The sequence below is a fragment of the Lycium barbarum genome, chromosome 6, assembly GCF_019175385.1.
Source record: "Lycium barbarum isolate Lr01 chromosome 6, ASM1917538v2, whole genome shotgun sequence".
Taxonomy (NCBI): domain Eukaryota; kingdom Viridiplantae; phylum Streptophyta; class Magnoliopsida; order Solanales; family Solanaceae; genus Lycium; species Lycium barbarum.
The window spans coordinates 4,339,812-4,354,175 of record NC_083342.1 but is presented as its reverse complement, the minus strand read 5'-3'; the positions used below and the strand labels follow the sequence as shown (position 1 = coordinate 4,354,175).

Sequence of the window (14,364 nt, the reverse complement as noted above, 5' to 3'; positions counted from 1 at the left end):
AAAAGAGCATATGCAACAACTTTTTCAAGACCTTACACTTGAACCAAACAAACCCACCCTTTCTCTTCCAAAATGCAGGTCCTCAACTTGGTTTCCATTTTCTTTTTTGTATCTTTCCTCTTTTTATTAAAGATATGGAAGAATTCCAATAGCCAAATTAGCAAAAGATTGCCTCCAGGTCCATGGAAATTACCTATTCTTGGAAGCATGCTTCATATGGTTGGTGGACTTCCACATCGAGTCCTTAGAGATTTAGCCAAAAAATATGGACCAATTATGCACCTTCAACTAGGTGAAGTTTCAGTAGTTGTGATCACTTCTTCTGAGATGGCAAAAGAAGTACTAAAAACTCATGACCTTGCTTTTGCATCTAGGCCTAAACTTTTGGCCTCCGAACTTGTCTTGTATAACTGTTCCGATATTGCCTTTTGCCCATATGGTGATTACTGGAAACAAATGCGTAAAATTTGTGTCTTGGAAGTGCTCAATGCCAAAAATGTTCGGTCATCCAGTTCGATTAGACGAGATGAAGTTCTTCGTCTCGTTGAATTTTTTCGATCATCATCCTCAAGTGAGCCAGTTAATGTAACAAAAAGGATTGCTTTATTCACAAGCTTCATAATATGTCGATCAGCATTTGGGAACGTACTCAAGGAGCAAGACGAATTTATACAAGTAATGAAAAAAGTGACAGCCTTATTGGAAGGTTTTGATGTGGCTGACATATTCCCTTCGCTTAAATTTCTTCATGTGCTTAGTGGAATGAAAGGTAAAATGATGGAGCTCCACCGTAAGGTAGATACCATTGCTGAGAATGTTATAAATGAGCACAAGAAAAATCTTGCAACTGGCAAGACCAATGGTGAATTAGGACGTGAAGATTTAATTGATGTACTGTTGAGACTTATGAAAGATGGAGGCCTTCAATTTCCAATCACCAACGACAATATCAAAGCTATTATTTATGTAAGTACTATATACTGTAAAATTCTACTCTTATGATTACCTTTCAATAAAGAACAAAGGTCGTAACACAAGCTTAGAGTAAATAAGCTATTTGAATATTTCAGCAGAAGTAGGTAAAAAACTTTGCACAAGATAAACAACACGCGTAACTTGCTCATAAATGTACGTAGGACATGTTTGCAGCGGGAACAGAAACAACGTCAACCACAATGGACTGGGCCATGGCAGAAATGATTAAGAATCCAGGTATAATCGCCAAAGCTCAAGCAGAGGTAAGAGAAGCCTTTAGAGGAAAAGAAACTTTTGATGAAAATGACGTTGAAGAGTTAAAATACCTAAAATTAGTCATTAAAGAAACTTTAAGACTCCACCCTCCGCTACCACTTATGCTCCCAAGAGAATGCAGGGAAGAAGTAGACATAAGCGGCTACACTATTCCTTTGAAAACAAAAGTCATAGTTAATATTTGGGCTATTGGAAGAGATCCAAAATACTGGGATGACGCAGAAAGCTTTAAGCCTGAGAGATTTGAGCAGAGTTCAGTGGATTTTGCTGGTAATAACTTTGAATTTCTTCCCTTTGGTAGTGGAAGGAGGATTTGCCCTGGAATATCATTTGGTTTAGCTAATGTTTATTTGCCTTTGGCTCAAATGTTGTATCACTTTGATTGGAAACTTCCTACTGGAATTAATCCAAGTGATCTTGACATGACTGAGTCGGATGGAGCAAGTTGTACTAGAAAGAGTAACCTTTACTTGATTGCCACTCCCTATCAACCGTCTCAAGAGTGATTCAATGGCATCAAACTCTATTTTAGGAAAGATTCAAAGTAATTTTTCCATCAGCAGTTAATGTAGTGGTTGGCCTTAAAAGCTCGCTATGCATTACTTCTCCCTCCTCCTCCTTTGCTTTTAATTTCTTTGTACGGCCTATCATTGTTCTTTCTTCTTCTGGTGTATTATGCTTTCACTATTTGTAACATATATGTGTCTTTTGTTATCTAATAAATGTATCCTGATAGAGTGATAGTTGTCAACATGGAATCTCAAGTGACATTTTCTGGTGAATTTAAAATTTTAAATCTAATAAGGTGGAAACACAATATACGTAGTTCTGTGTTTCCCGCACATACAACAACTTACTTAGTATGATCTCATATGTGTTTCTCGTGTTTTGACAAAAAGAATGCCAAAATTTTTAATTGCACCATTTCAATATTTAAGCTCTTAGTGCTACTTCTTTATAGGAATGAATGTCATATTGAAAATCATAAAATTCGGATGTCATTTTTGGAGTGTCGCACATTTAGTCTAAGATCACAAGAATCAATTTTTTTACATTTTTAAATTTCTTGTCCAATCAAATATATGCATTTAGTTTAACCACAAAATTGAAAAAAAATCTTCACATTCTTAAACTTCGTGTCCAGTCAAATTACGACGCATAATAAAACCAAGGGAGTATACACTATTATTTTTCTTCTTCTTCCTTTCCATGAAAATATACGTTTTTACTAGCGAGTGAAGGTAGATGCACACTGGCGGAGTCACAACCAATGAAGGGGGTTCAATTGAATACGGTACAGCGTAAATAGAGCAGAAACTTCTATATATATATATATATGATCCGATGACATAAGGAAAATTATCACTATAGTGATAAATCTAGTTCAAAAATTATTTTAGATTTCACACTCGAATTTTCCGAATCCCCTTATTAAATTTTTTAGGTCAGTGCTACCGTAGGCCATGAAAGAAAGAAGAAATGGAAATAATTTTAGGAGTTGGCAGGAGATGAAGCCATTGAGTAATCTAATCAAATTGTCCTATCAATATCTGCTAGGTAATGCTCATATTCAATCAAGATAATAATGAGGCTTTTGCGTGTACGAAAGTGGTGTTGAATGTACTTTGTTTGTTTAAGAGCTTTCTTGAAGTATCTTTAAGAGAAGTGGAGGCCAGCAAATGAAAGTTGTGGACTACACTGTCCATAAAGAAGTGGAGCAAGTGGCAGAGGTTGACCGATACCATATTTTTCTAATAATTTTTAACATTATGGGTGTGTTGGGTATGGAACATTACATAGAATTTTTTATTTTATTTTTAATTTTTTCATGTTCGATTGATTAAACACTTAAAAAAAAAATCAAATATCAACAAAAAATTTCGTTGGTAAATTGATCAAATCGGTAGGCAAATTGAGTTACCAACCGAATACCAACTGATATTGATCCATTGTGAAAAGGCTCGATGGTAAATTTTGCCAACCAATTTGAATTTGTTAGTAAAATTACCAACTAAAAATTGGTTGGTAAACACCCGAAGATGTTGTTGGAAATTTTTGAAGCTTGGCCCTGAAATTTTGGTGGGTAAATTCACTAACCAATTTTCGGTTGGTATATCGGTAGTACCTTTACTAACTAATAGAGAAGGAGTTAGTACATTTGGTTCTTCATTATTCTATTGCGTAGGTAATTTGTTGGTAACTATAGTAAAGAAAAAGAAATGTTGTTGGTATTTCATTAGCAACTGTACTAATGGATAATAATTTGGTCGGCAAGTCCGATGGTAAAATTTTCAGATACATTGGTAATTGGTTAGCAATTTTAGTTATAGAAATGTTATGTTGGTAATTTACCAACGAATTTTCGAAACGTTAGCAAGAACGGTTATTTAGTTTTCTAAATTACGTTAGTAATTGGTTAGTAATATTAGTAACAACATATTTTTTGTTAGCAACTGCCAGAAAATTTATTAATTGATTGTTAATTTATTGGTAAATATTACTAACCAAATGATTAATATTTATATTAATATAAATCTTTGAAAAATCTGAAAGCAGTAAAATAAATCCAAAAAACATTACCTATTTCATAAATAATTTCATCTATCATAAAGTCGAAGAAACAATCCAAAGTGTGTCTAACATAAAACAATCTAAAATTGATCTAAATATGACTTGTTTCATTATTCAAGGAAATGTCAGGTCTACCAGAAGGAGGTGAAGTTAAGCGAGCTATGATGCCCAAACAATGTGCTTGAAGTATTTGATTAACTTGCTCTTGCACCTCTTGTTGCAATTCATGTCTCATTCTTCACGCAATACTTGTCGCGTTTCTTCCCTTATTTCTTATCTGATCTCTTCTCATCTTATGCTTCATTTCTTCCTTCATTTCTTGAAAACGATGTCCAACAGATTATTGCACTCGAACATCAAAGTCTAGATGTTGAAGTCGAGACATTGAAGTGGAGGATTCAGGGGTCCGGAACCAAAATGGCTCCAAAAAAAACATTAACTTAAGGTGCAATTCGCACGATAGTCCTATCAAACAGGAGATATTTAATTTCTGCCTTTCCCCTAAAAAAGTGGCCAAAAATATTTTTGGATTCAGGGTTCGAACCCCAGCTCAATTAAAAAAAGAAAATCACAAAGCAAATTTTGCATTAAAAGTTCTGCCTTATAAGGCAGAATTTGCCTTAAAGTATTAAATAAATTATGTCTTATAAGGCAGAACTTTAACGAAACCTTGCCTTGCCATTTTTTTTAACTGAGCTGGGGTTCGAACCAGAATGTCGGGATATTTTCGACCACTTTTTTTAAGCGAAGGATAAAATTATAGACCAACAATTTGAGAAGCAAAAATTAAAGACCAGTGCCTTTGAAGGACAATCCATGCAAAAATATGTCAACTTAATCCTTTTTAACTTGTTCAATTTGCCTCCAAAAGCCCATTTAACAGCCATTAATTAACAAGGTGCTTGACCAAAAACCTAGTGATTTTGGTATTTAAGCTAATACAGTTAAATATCTCTATAATAACCATCATTTATGATAACATTTTACTACATGGATCAAGTTTTTTTGGAACCTGTTAGATTTATGTTCAGCAAAAACAGATTTCTCTGTTGATTCCGTTCCTAGGGAATATATGTCTTTCTCCAGGGTTTACATGACGATATCTGGGTGGGAAGAAAGTCATTATCAAGTTAGGTAATATTATATGTTCTCTATAATAACATTTCGCTGTAGCAGTCAAAATATTTCCTGGCTTACTACAATCCCTAGGTGGGAAGAAAGTCATCGTCATCTAAAGTTACAACATTTGCTATAGCAGCTAAAAATCACACAGCTTACCATGATCTCCGAATGGGAAGAAAGTCATTGTGAGCTCATGTTATATTGTATATTCTCTATAATAACATTTCACTATAACAATTAAAATATTCGGACAAATGACATCATTAAAAAGAGGTTTAACAGTACTTTTTCTATTTCCTTCTATTCAACATGCTCCTGTAGTCCTGTTTCTGAATTGTCATCTTCAGACAGATTTTCTTTCTTCTTTTCATCCCGGCTTCTTTCTGTAATTTGCACCTAAGTTCTAAAAGAATCTTGAACTCCTTTAATCACTCAACTTAAACTTTCCTACTTTGTATCTCAACTAGTTTTTTTCTGAAGAGAAACTGTACCATCTTTCAGTTACATAATTGTTTATCCAAGCTATGGTACATGTATTGAAAAATATTAGTAGTATTCGTATTCTGAAAAGTGTGACAAGTTGATGCCAAACAAGTAATGCATTTCGTATGGAAAAAAAAGTTTTGTTACATCAAATAATTGTTTATTTAAGGTATTATTTTTAATAGTTAAGTTTTCTATGATACCTCCCCGAATATTTCTTGATGATTTTTCTTTCAAGAATATAATTATAACATTTATCAATTTTATTGCTTTTAGGATGCCGTCATATCTAAGATTACATCAGTGTCTTAGCCTGAAGATTGATCAAGTGAACCTCCTACAATTGACTTTTCAAAAATTTATTTGGATGAGTGGATGGGATTAAGAAGACGCACCATTTATGGTGTTGGTCTTCAAGCACGTTTCTATGGGCATGGTGATGAATCCTCGAGTCCGGAACCAAAATAGCTCCAAAAAAAACATTTTGAACCAAAATGCCCCAACAAAAAAAAATTACTGAAGTACCTATAGCGCAGTATTTTACTGCGCTATAGTACTAACGGAGACGGCCCCGTTAAGTCCTATAACGCAGTAAAATACTGCGCTATACGGAATACGCATCAACGTATAACGCATGATTTTACTGCGTTATAGGACTTTGCCTTTCTCCTATAACGCAGTAAAATCATGCGTTATAGTCTCCACTATAACCGATCGGGTTCCACCACTGCCCCCTCCAGTGGCAGTTTTTTTCAAGAACACCATTGGAGGGCAGATTTCCGTGGTCCCCACCAAATAAAAACGTCGTTTTCTAGTAAATTTCATCCGGAAAGTTTAGATTCTCGGTATATTCAAGTCAAGGAGCAAGATTCTAAGTTTGAATTTTGAGAAAAAGCGGCGTACAACTCGATTAAAATATCTATAAAAAATCTTCGATTAAGATTTTCTACTATGAACTTTTGTTATTATTTTGTTATATACATTATATTGCATGCATGTTTAACATTTAATCATCATTAATAAAAAAAATCAATTTTTTTTTTTGTGTTTGATCGGCTGGGGGCAGTGGCTTAGGCCACTGTTCCCTTTTTTTTATTTTTTTTATTAATGATGATTAAATTCATTATTTGTTAAATGTTTATGAATTGTTAATTGTTAAATGTTTATGCATTGTTAATTCGTTATATGTTTATGAGTTGTTAATTTGATTAATTATTTATGAATTGTTAACATTGTTAATTTGTTATATGTTTATGAGTTGAATTTGGTTAATTATTTATGAATTGTTAATGAATTATTATTTATACTAATAAAATTATCGTTACATAACAATAAAATTAAAGTAGCAATCAAAACAAACATTTTATTTATACTAACAACATAATATAATACAATAGGTAACAACCATCCAAACAAGTTGTAAACGATTATGAAATGTTAATCTATACAATTTTATAAGCATGAATTTATATGTTAAATTAAAAAAAATTATCTTAAAAAGAATAGTTAAAGTTCTTCTTTTCATAAATACATAAGCTAACGAAAAAAATATAAAGTTTATAGGAAAATGTGGTCGACGAATACATGGAGGAGCGTGATAACGTTGATTGGGCGGCGTTACGCGCTTCATTAACCGATGAGTGGCCTGTGAGGAATTCAGAGGGAGCCCGGATTCTTGACTTTGATGAGTTTTTGATCCCGGTTAGTATTTAAAATACATATTTGTTCATTTAGATTATTTATTTTATATATATATATATATATATATATATATATATATATATATATATATATATATATATGTTATTCATTATTTAGTAATATTTTATATTTTAGGATTCGGTGCCAGCGGGTCCATCGGCGCCAGCGGGTCCATCAGAGCCACCCACTCAGCCTGCCGAGGCAGAGGTGTCTTCTCATGAGACTACCGAGGCACATGTAAGTTTTTTACTTAAAACTAATTTTATTCAATATAAGGTCAATATTTAATATACATATTTGATCATTTAAAGTACTTATTATTTCATTTTTTTTCATATTTTAGGATTCGGCGCCAGCGGGTCCATCAGAGCCACCCACTCAAGCATTTTCTCATGGGTCTGCCGAGCCAGCAGTGTCTTCCCATATGACTACCGAGCCACAGGTAAGCTTTTTATTAAAATTTATTTTATTCAATATAAGGTCAATATTTAATATACATATTTGATCATTTAAAGTACTTATTATTTCATTTTTTTCATATTTTAGGATTCGGCGCCAGTGGGTCCACAGGAGCTGCCCATTCCGGAGCATTCTCATCAGTCTGCCGAGGCAGAGGTGTCTTCTCATGAGACTACCGAGGCGCATGTAAGTTTTTTACTTAAACTAATTTTATTCAATATAAGGTAAATGCTTATTTAATTTTTATAAGCTTTACTTGGACTTCGAACAACATCTCGTCCAGGAGACTACCTCATATTCACCATCACACCCATCTCAGGAGGCTACAGACCCATCTCAGGAGCCTTCTCAAGCGCCCGTTGACACACAAGTTTGATTAAATAAATAACGGTAATGTATTCAACATAAATAAGAAATGATACTAATATTTATATATTTTTCAAATTCATCTTTCGGCGCCTGCGGTGGCGACTCCCGACGAGGAAGAGGTCCAGTTTCCAGACCCAGCTCAGCCTGAGGTTCTGAGCGTGCCAGCGGGTCAAGATCCCAAGAAGAAGCACGTTCTAGTTAAGGGCGCAAGGGCTAGGGGAAGAGGAGATGATCATGACTTGGAGTGCCCGGTTATTAAGAGGAAAAAGGGCGACGGAGACGATGACGAGGGCGGTGGGGATGGTATGAGCCTTAGGCCTAGGGATAGTCTCCGCCATACTACACGTGGGACCCATCCTCGATAGTGTATATACATTAGTGTTGTACAATTTATCGTAAATATTATACATTTTTTGCATATTTATAAATATTATCATTAGTCTTTATTATTGATAATAAAAAAAAACGTGACACATTCGAAATAAAGTTAAGCATTAATTTAAAAATAAGACGAAACCCTAAAAGATAAATAACTTAAAGCTAATGACTACAAATCTTCAAACAAAAAAGGACTTCGAGCACTTTTCAACTATTAAAACGACAATTCAAAGTATCACGTATTCTTGATGTGTTGAGTCTATTTTATTAATTGTACAAATATAACTAGAGTTATATATAAAATATTGAAGTTTCGGAGTCTTAAAGCATGATTAATATACAGCTAAACTACGTAAAAAAGTTTTTATTACGTAATAAGGGAAGAATGGAAAGGGGAATTTGTGGTTATGTGGTGTCCTATAACGCAGTAAAATCATGCGTTATACGTTGATGCGTATTCCGTATAGCGCAGTATTTTACTGCGTTATAGGACTTAACGGGGCCGTCTCCGTTAGTACTATAGCGCAGTAAAATACTGCGCTATAGATACTTCAGTAACTTTTTTTTTTGTTGGGGCATTTTGGTTCAAAATGTATGAATCATGACTTAACACCTTTCAAGACTAGTTCTGAGTTATGGATATATCATCTAAGGTTTGGATCCATAAGTAGTGGCAATTGTCATGTATTTTCAAATTGAGCCAAGTAATGAATCTGTAGAGAAATATAGCAGAAGAAAAGTAAATTGGGGAAACCTTTTGCTATCCTAAGATCGTTAAATAAGATCAGAAGATTCAACTAAAGAAGAGGAAGCTATGAAAAGGAGAATTTAGTTATGGAAGAAGACTCTCTTGAATTGGCTTGAATGATTTACAATTGGGTTTGGTTTGGGGTTGGTTACAAATGCCTAATGTCACCCTTATTTATACTTGTTTAGGGATGCTTCTAGATATTATTCTAGATCCATCCATAAGAAAAATCTAGTTATCTTTATCTTCTAGTATTACTCTAAAATATCTAGATTTTTCTATCCTCTACTAAAAATATCTAAGTGTCTATAATTTCTAGACACTTCCTAATACAATATATATCAAAAATATTATATTATAACTTTCTAGAAACTCTTTTAAATATTTATGATATTTTTGTTCTTCCAAAAAATTAACTTTAACTTTTCACAGGATCAATATCCTACTCATCCAACTGGAACCATTTCTTTTTTATTTGTTTGTTTGAGTGCTTACAACTTGATTAATTAAAGCCAAACAAAAAATAATAGCATATAATCATAGAGAAAAACTCTTATATGTTGTCTGACAAAAACAAATCTCTGAGTCTGTTTGGACCATCTAAAGTTTTCGTGGTAATCAATTTGGTGGAAATAACAAGTCTGGCTGATTTACAGAAAAAATTACTTTTGTGGCCATATATTTAGAAGTCAGCCAGTTGGTTAGACCAACGCCAATAATGTTTAAAAGTAACTACTGAATCTGAAATTTAAAACTCCAAACTAATACGGAAAAGACTCAAATATGCCATTGAACTATTGAAAATGACTCATTTATGCACTCGTCAATAGTTTGACCCATTTATGCCACCGAACTATCGGAAATGACTCATTTATGTCACTTATCAATAGTTTGGCTCATTTATGCCATTGCCAGCAACCAAAATGACTCATCCATGTCATTTTTCATTAACGTCAATTTTACAATACCAGATATGAGACGTGGCCTCCAACTAGATTACGGTTGTGGGTGTATGGGTCGGATTTTTTTATTAATTTGGGATTTAAAATTGGGCTGGTTTAATTAAACGATGTAAATCTCTAATTAGAGACTACGTGCCATATCTGGTATTATAAAACCAGCGCTAATGAAAAATGGCATGGATGAGTCATTTTGGTAATAGGCGATGACATAAATGAGCCAAAACTATTGATAAGCGACATAAATGAGTCATTTTCAATAGTTCGATGACATATTTGAGTCTTTCCGAAATTTATATTCAACCTAATGGCCTAAAAAGTGCCAACTTCTAAATATAAGGCCACAAAAATAACCACCTGTTATAAATAACACGTCTAAATCATTTTTTTGCACGGATCCCTTCGTTTGGGGTGGTCTTTAAATTTTGCCCCTCAAATTTGTGGTCTTTAAATTTTGCCCTTCATATTTGTGGTCTTTAAATTTTGCCCTTTGCTTGGAAAGATGAGCGAATACATGAAGTTCTGGGTTCGAACCTGTTACACTCCATAATAATCCGTGTTACTTGAAGTAAAACAAGAAAAAAAAAATGAGTTATGAAGGTTCAAGGAAAGTTAATCGAGTTAGTAAGAATATCGTTATATATATGGTTGCCTTAAGTATCCCGAGGTGACATGGTAACCTAAAGGATTTAAAATCGCGTTATGAGTATGTATATGGGGTAATGCGAGTGACCTTTTAAAGTATTTGAGATTATTAGTAATGATATAGAGGATGGACAAAAGATATGAATATACTTTTGCGATTGGAGTTTCGTCAAAGCTTTGTGAGTTCTCTAGTTATGCTTAAGGTTATTGTGATTCTTTGGACCCTTCGAGATGTGTATATGGATTTTTATTGATGTATATAAGTGTGTATATGTATGCATAAGAGGTTACATAAGGTTGGAAGAGGATTAGAAGTTAAACGAAATGAATCGGAACAACTTCAGTAAAATTTCGGACCCGATTTTAGCCTATATTGTAGGAGGCATATCTCCTTGAATATGAGGAGTTTTAAGGTGTTTCAAAAGCCTAAAATGAAGTTCATCGAGTCTAGTTTGTAATGCAACAAACCGCTCGTCAAAATGATATCGGGATAAGGAGATATGGACGATGCAAGTTGGGCTGGCAGGGCAGCAAGTTTGGACCCGACCCAAACACTCACATTTCGGCCCATGAGGCCCATTAAACTCAATAGATAAGTCACCACTTTGCCCTATATCATTTCACACGACCTAAAACAGATCCAAAACCCTTATTTTCTCTCCCAAACCCCCTTTCTAATTGAGCCATCATGTAAGCTAAATCCTAGACCCTTGACATGATATTAGTTAAAGAGAAGTTGTAGCTTAAGTTTTTTTTTGTGTTGTTAAGCAAGCAGCTGGAAAGAGAAACAAGATTCTTGATGATTCTGATTGCTAAAGGTAATTTCAACCTCCTACTCATGTTATCAATTTGGATTAAAGGTTTAATATGGTGTATACGTGAAGGAAACGTTGATATACAAGCTAGAGAGAGAGAGAGCATAAGCCATGGCATTCGGGCATGGCTAGCAAAATTGGAGCTCAAATTTGTTGATCCAAAAATCAGATTTTCTAGGTATTTCAGCCCTTAGGAAGGTGATAATAACGTGAAGAATTCATTTGGAGCAACAAGAACACGTATTAGTTCATTTCACAAATTCTAGCTAAGTGGAAAAAGCCAACTTGTTAAGGTAAGAGTTGATCATTTTTTCTATGTGTTTGATGATGAAGTTGGACGTGTGGGGAATATGCAAATGTAAATTGTATGTGTGAAATTATGTATCTTGATGTTGAAGCATAGTTGTAACTTGGTAACATGAATTGCACGAATGTTGGAATGTTGTTGAAATGTTGTTGAATGCCGTAGGGGCTGTTTTTAATTGAAATTTGATGGACTGATTTGAATTAATATTTTGGTTGTTGTAATCATAGATTATGTAATGAGAATGAAGGAATTTAATGGTTAGAGTTGGAGTTAAAATTGTTGTGGGTTGTTGTAAGGATTATAGAGATAATAATGTGATTTACTTGCATATGAATAGATGATGTGGTGTCGTGTGGCTGCTGTTGTATTTCCCTGAAATTTGCTGAAAAGATGGCATGAAATAAGGCGTAAGAAGTGTATATGGGCTGCTTGGTGTGTTGTAAGTGTTCGTTAGAATTTCGGGCATCATTATGTTATAGTTTAGGGGCTGTTTTCGGCCCAATTTGGAGAAATTGTTGGATCGTTGGAAATATTATGTGAATTGTTTAGAATGTTCTTGAATGTTGTTAGTATGAGTTTGGGTTAGTATTTGAATGTATAGGCGTTGATGTTGTCTTGAAGGTAAGCCGTTGAATTGAATATTTGAAAAGTTGTCGAATGATGAAAAAGAGAGTATTAATGTAATATTGTCTTCCGGATTGGTTATTGGAGTTGCTAGGTTGGTTATTGTGGTTGTTGCTGTTGATTTTGAGCGAGTTAAATTCTCGGGTTGGCCTATTTACAGGGGAAATGCTGCCGAATTTTCTGTAGAATTTAATGTTAGTTTGGAATGAATGGCTTAAGTGCCTATGTTTAATATTGGATATTCGTTGGCATATTTGTAGACCTTGGGGAGCCCGAGGCGTAGATTGGGATTTACTTTAGATTGGCTATCTTGGAGTGCGTACGAGGTATGTAAAGCGCAACCCTTCTTTCTTTTGGCATGCCTTAGTTTGTATAGGCTAGATTATAAGCCTTAAGGAAATTCTAAATTCGAAATCCGAGCATGTTATGATCCGTATATGTTCCTTGGCACTCTTATGTATGATTTGATGAAATATGAACCTTTATGTATTTGAAATAATCGCTTTCTGAACTTTGCGCAAAGAGGTTTCACTTTAAAGAACTTCGAAATTTCCGAATGCCATATCTTTCACATAAGTGCTCGGATTGCTCCAATATATTTTTATAAAAGTTTGCATTACGTATAACGAGTATGTTTTCCATAAGCGGGCCCGACTTGGGTAAATTTCCGTCAGTGGGTCCCGCGGCTTCCCTTTATGAAATTCGGGAGCGTTTGAAAGAATTTGTTAAGACTATTATTTCGATTTTCAAATATGATCATTTTGCTTATGTTTGAATTTATGATATTGATTTTATGCATATGACTACTCACGACTCTATTCGTGCGTTCTGTTATATCTTTCGCCGGTTCCCGGGCCGGTTCTGTTATCGTGCGCATTTTGATATACTCCGGAGTTATGCTGTGTTATGGTTCTCCGAGCTACTCGCTAATGAGGGTCGGGTTCCACCTATATTTGGTGTTATGCTGTGTATGGCGTTATGTTGTGATGTGATGTGTGACGGGGATACGGAGATTTGAAACTTTCTGGTGTTATGCTGTGTTATGGCGCCATCGACGGGTGGGCGACCATATTCTTCTGTACCCTATGCATTACTTACATATTTTCGAAAGTAAGCAAATTTTGATATGTTGGATTTGCACTTATGTTTGGTACTTCCATTTCGTTTATGACTCAGATTTGCTTTCTGTATATTCTGCTTTGCATACTCAGTACATATTTCGTACTGACCCCCTTTCTTCGGGGGCTGCGTTTCATGCCCGCAGGTACAGACGCACAGTTTGGTGATCTACCCATTTAGGACACCCTCTTCTGCTGTTTGGAGTGCTCTTCTCATTTCAGAGCACACATTTTGGTATATATTCGTTCGCTATGTATATATGTATTTGTTCAGGGGCACGGCGGGGCCCTGTCCCGCCATATGATTCGGTTTGTCTGTTTAGAGGTCTGTAGACGTATTTGTGGGTATGTGTGCCTACTTCTGTTCAGATGCGTTTGTATGACCCTATTCGTTATGGCAGCCTTGTCGGCGTGCATTTTGTATATGTTTTGGGGCTTTTGATACATTTGTTAGCCTTGTCGGCTTTTGATACATTTGATAGCCTTGTCGGCTTTTGTTATATATATGGATATGGTTGTGCTAAAATGTGTCCGATACAGTTTGATGAAGTTTGAGACGGCATATAGTATTTATGGTCGTATATGCTATTTGGATAAATGTGTTACGATTTGATATGTTTGTCTGTCTGGGTGCCTAAGTAGGGCACCAGTCGCGGCCCACGGGGCTGGGTCGTGACAGAACCCCCGCTCAGGCATAAAATAAAAAAATAATTTCGCAAGGCAGGACTGGGGGAGTGTATGCCGGATCCAGCATACAATCTTTAAGAAAAAGTTAAAGTTATGCCGGATCTGGCATAACTAAAAGTCTGCCCCT

At 34.9% G+C, this 14,364-nt stretch overlaps 1 protein-coding gene and 1 long non-coding RNA gene across 3 annotated transcripts; both read left to right on the top strand.

The window, feature by feature from the left end:
- LOC132600537 (premnaspirodiene oxygenase-like) lies at positions 1 to 2,002 on the top strand. Its single transcript, XM_060313764.1, has 2 exons — positions 1 to 966; positions 1,137 to 2,002. Exons 1-2 carry the CDS (start codon positions 73 to 75, stop codon positions 1,755 to 1,757), a joined length of 1,515 nt encoding a protein of 504 aa, XP_060169747.1. The 5' UTR covers positions 1 to 72; the 3' UTR covers positions 1,758 to 2,002.
- An 8,626-nt stretch (positions 2,003 to 10,628) lies between these two features.
- On the top strand, positions 10,629 to 13,973 carry LOC132600536 (uncharacterized). 2 transcript variants are annotated; one of them, XR_009567224.1, is made up of 4 exons: positions 10,629 to 11,504; positions 11,571 to 11,794; positions 12,693 to 12,758; positions 13,697 to 13,973. It is a non-coding gene; the product is annotated as an uncharacterized LOC132600536 (long non-coding RNA). The 2 variants fall into 2 exon arrangements; XR_009567223.1 differs by having other exon boundaries at positions 10,629 to 11,794.
- Positions 13,974 to 14,364: the final 391 nt, after the last annotated feature.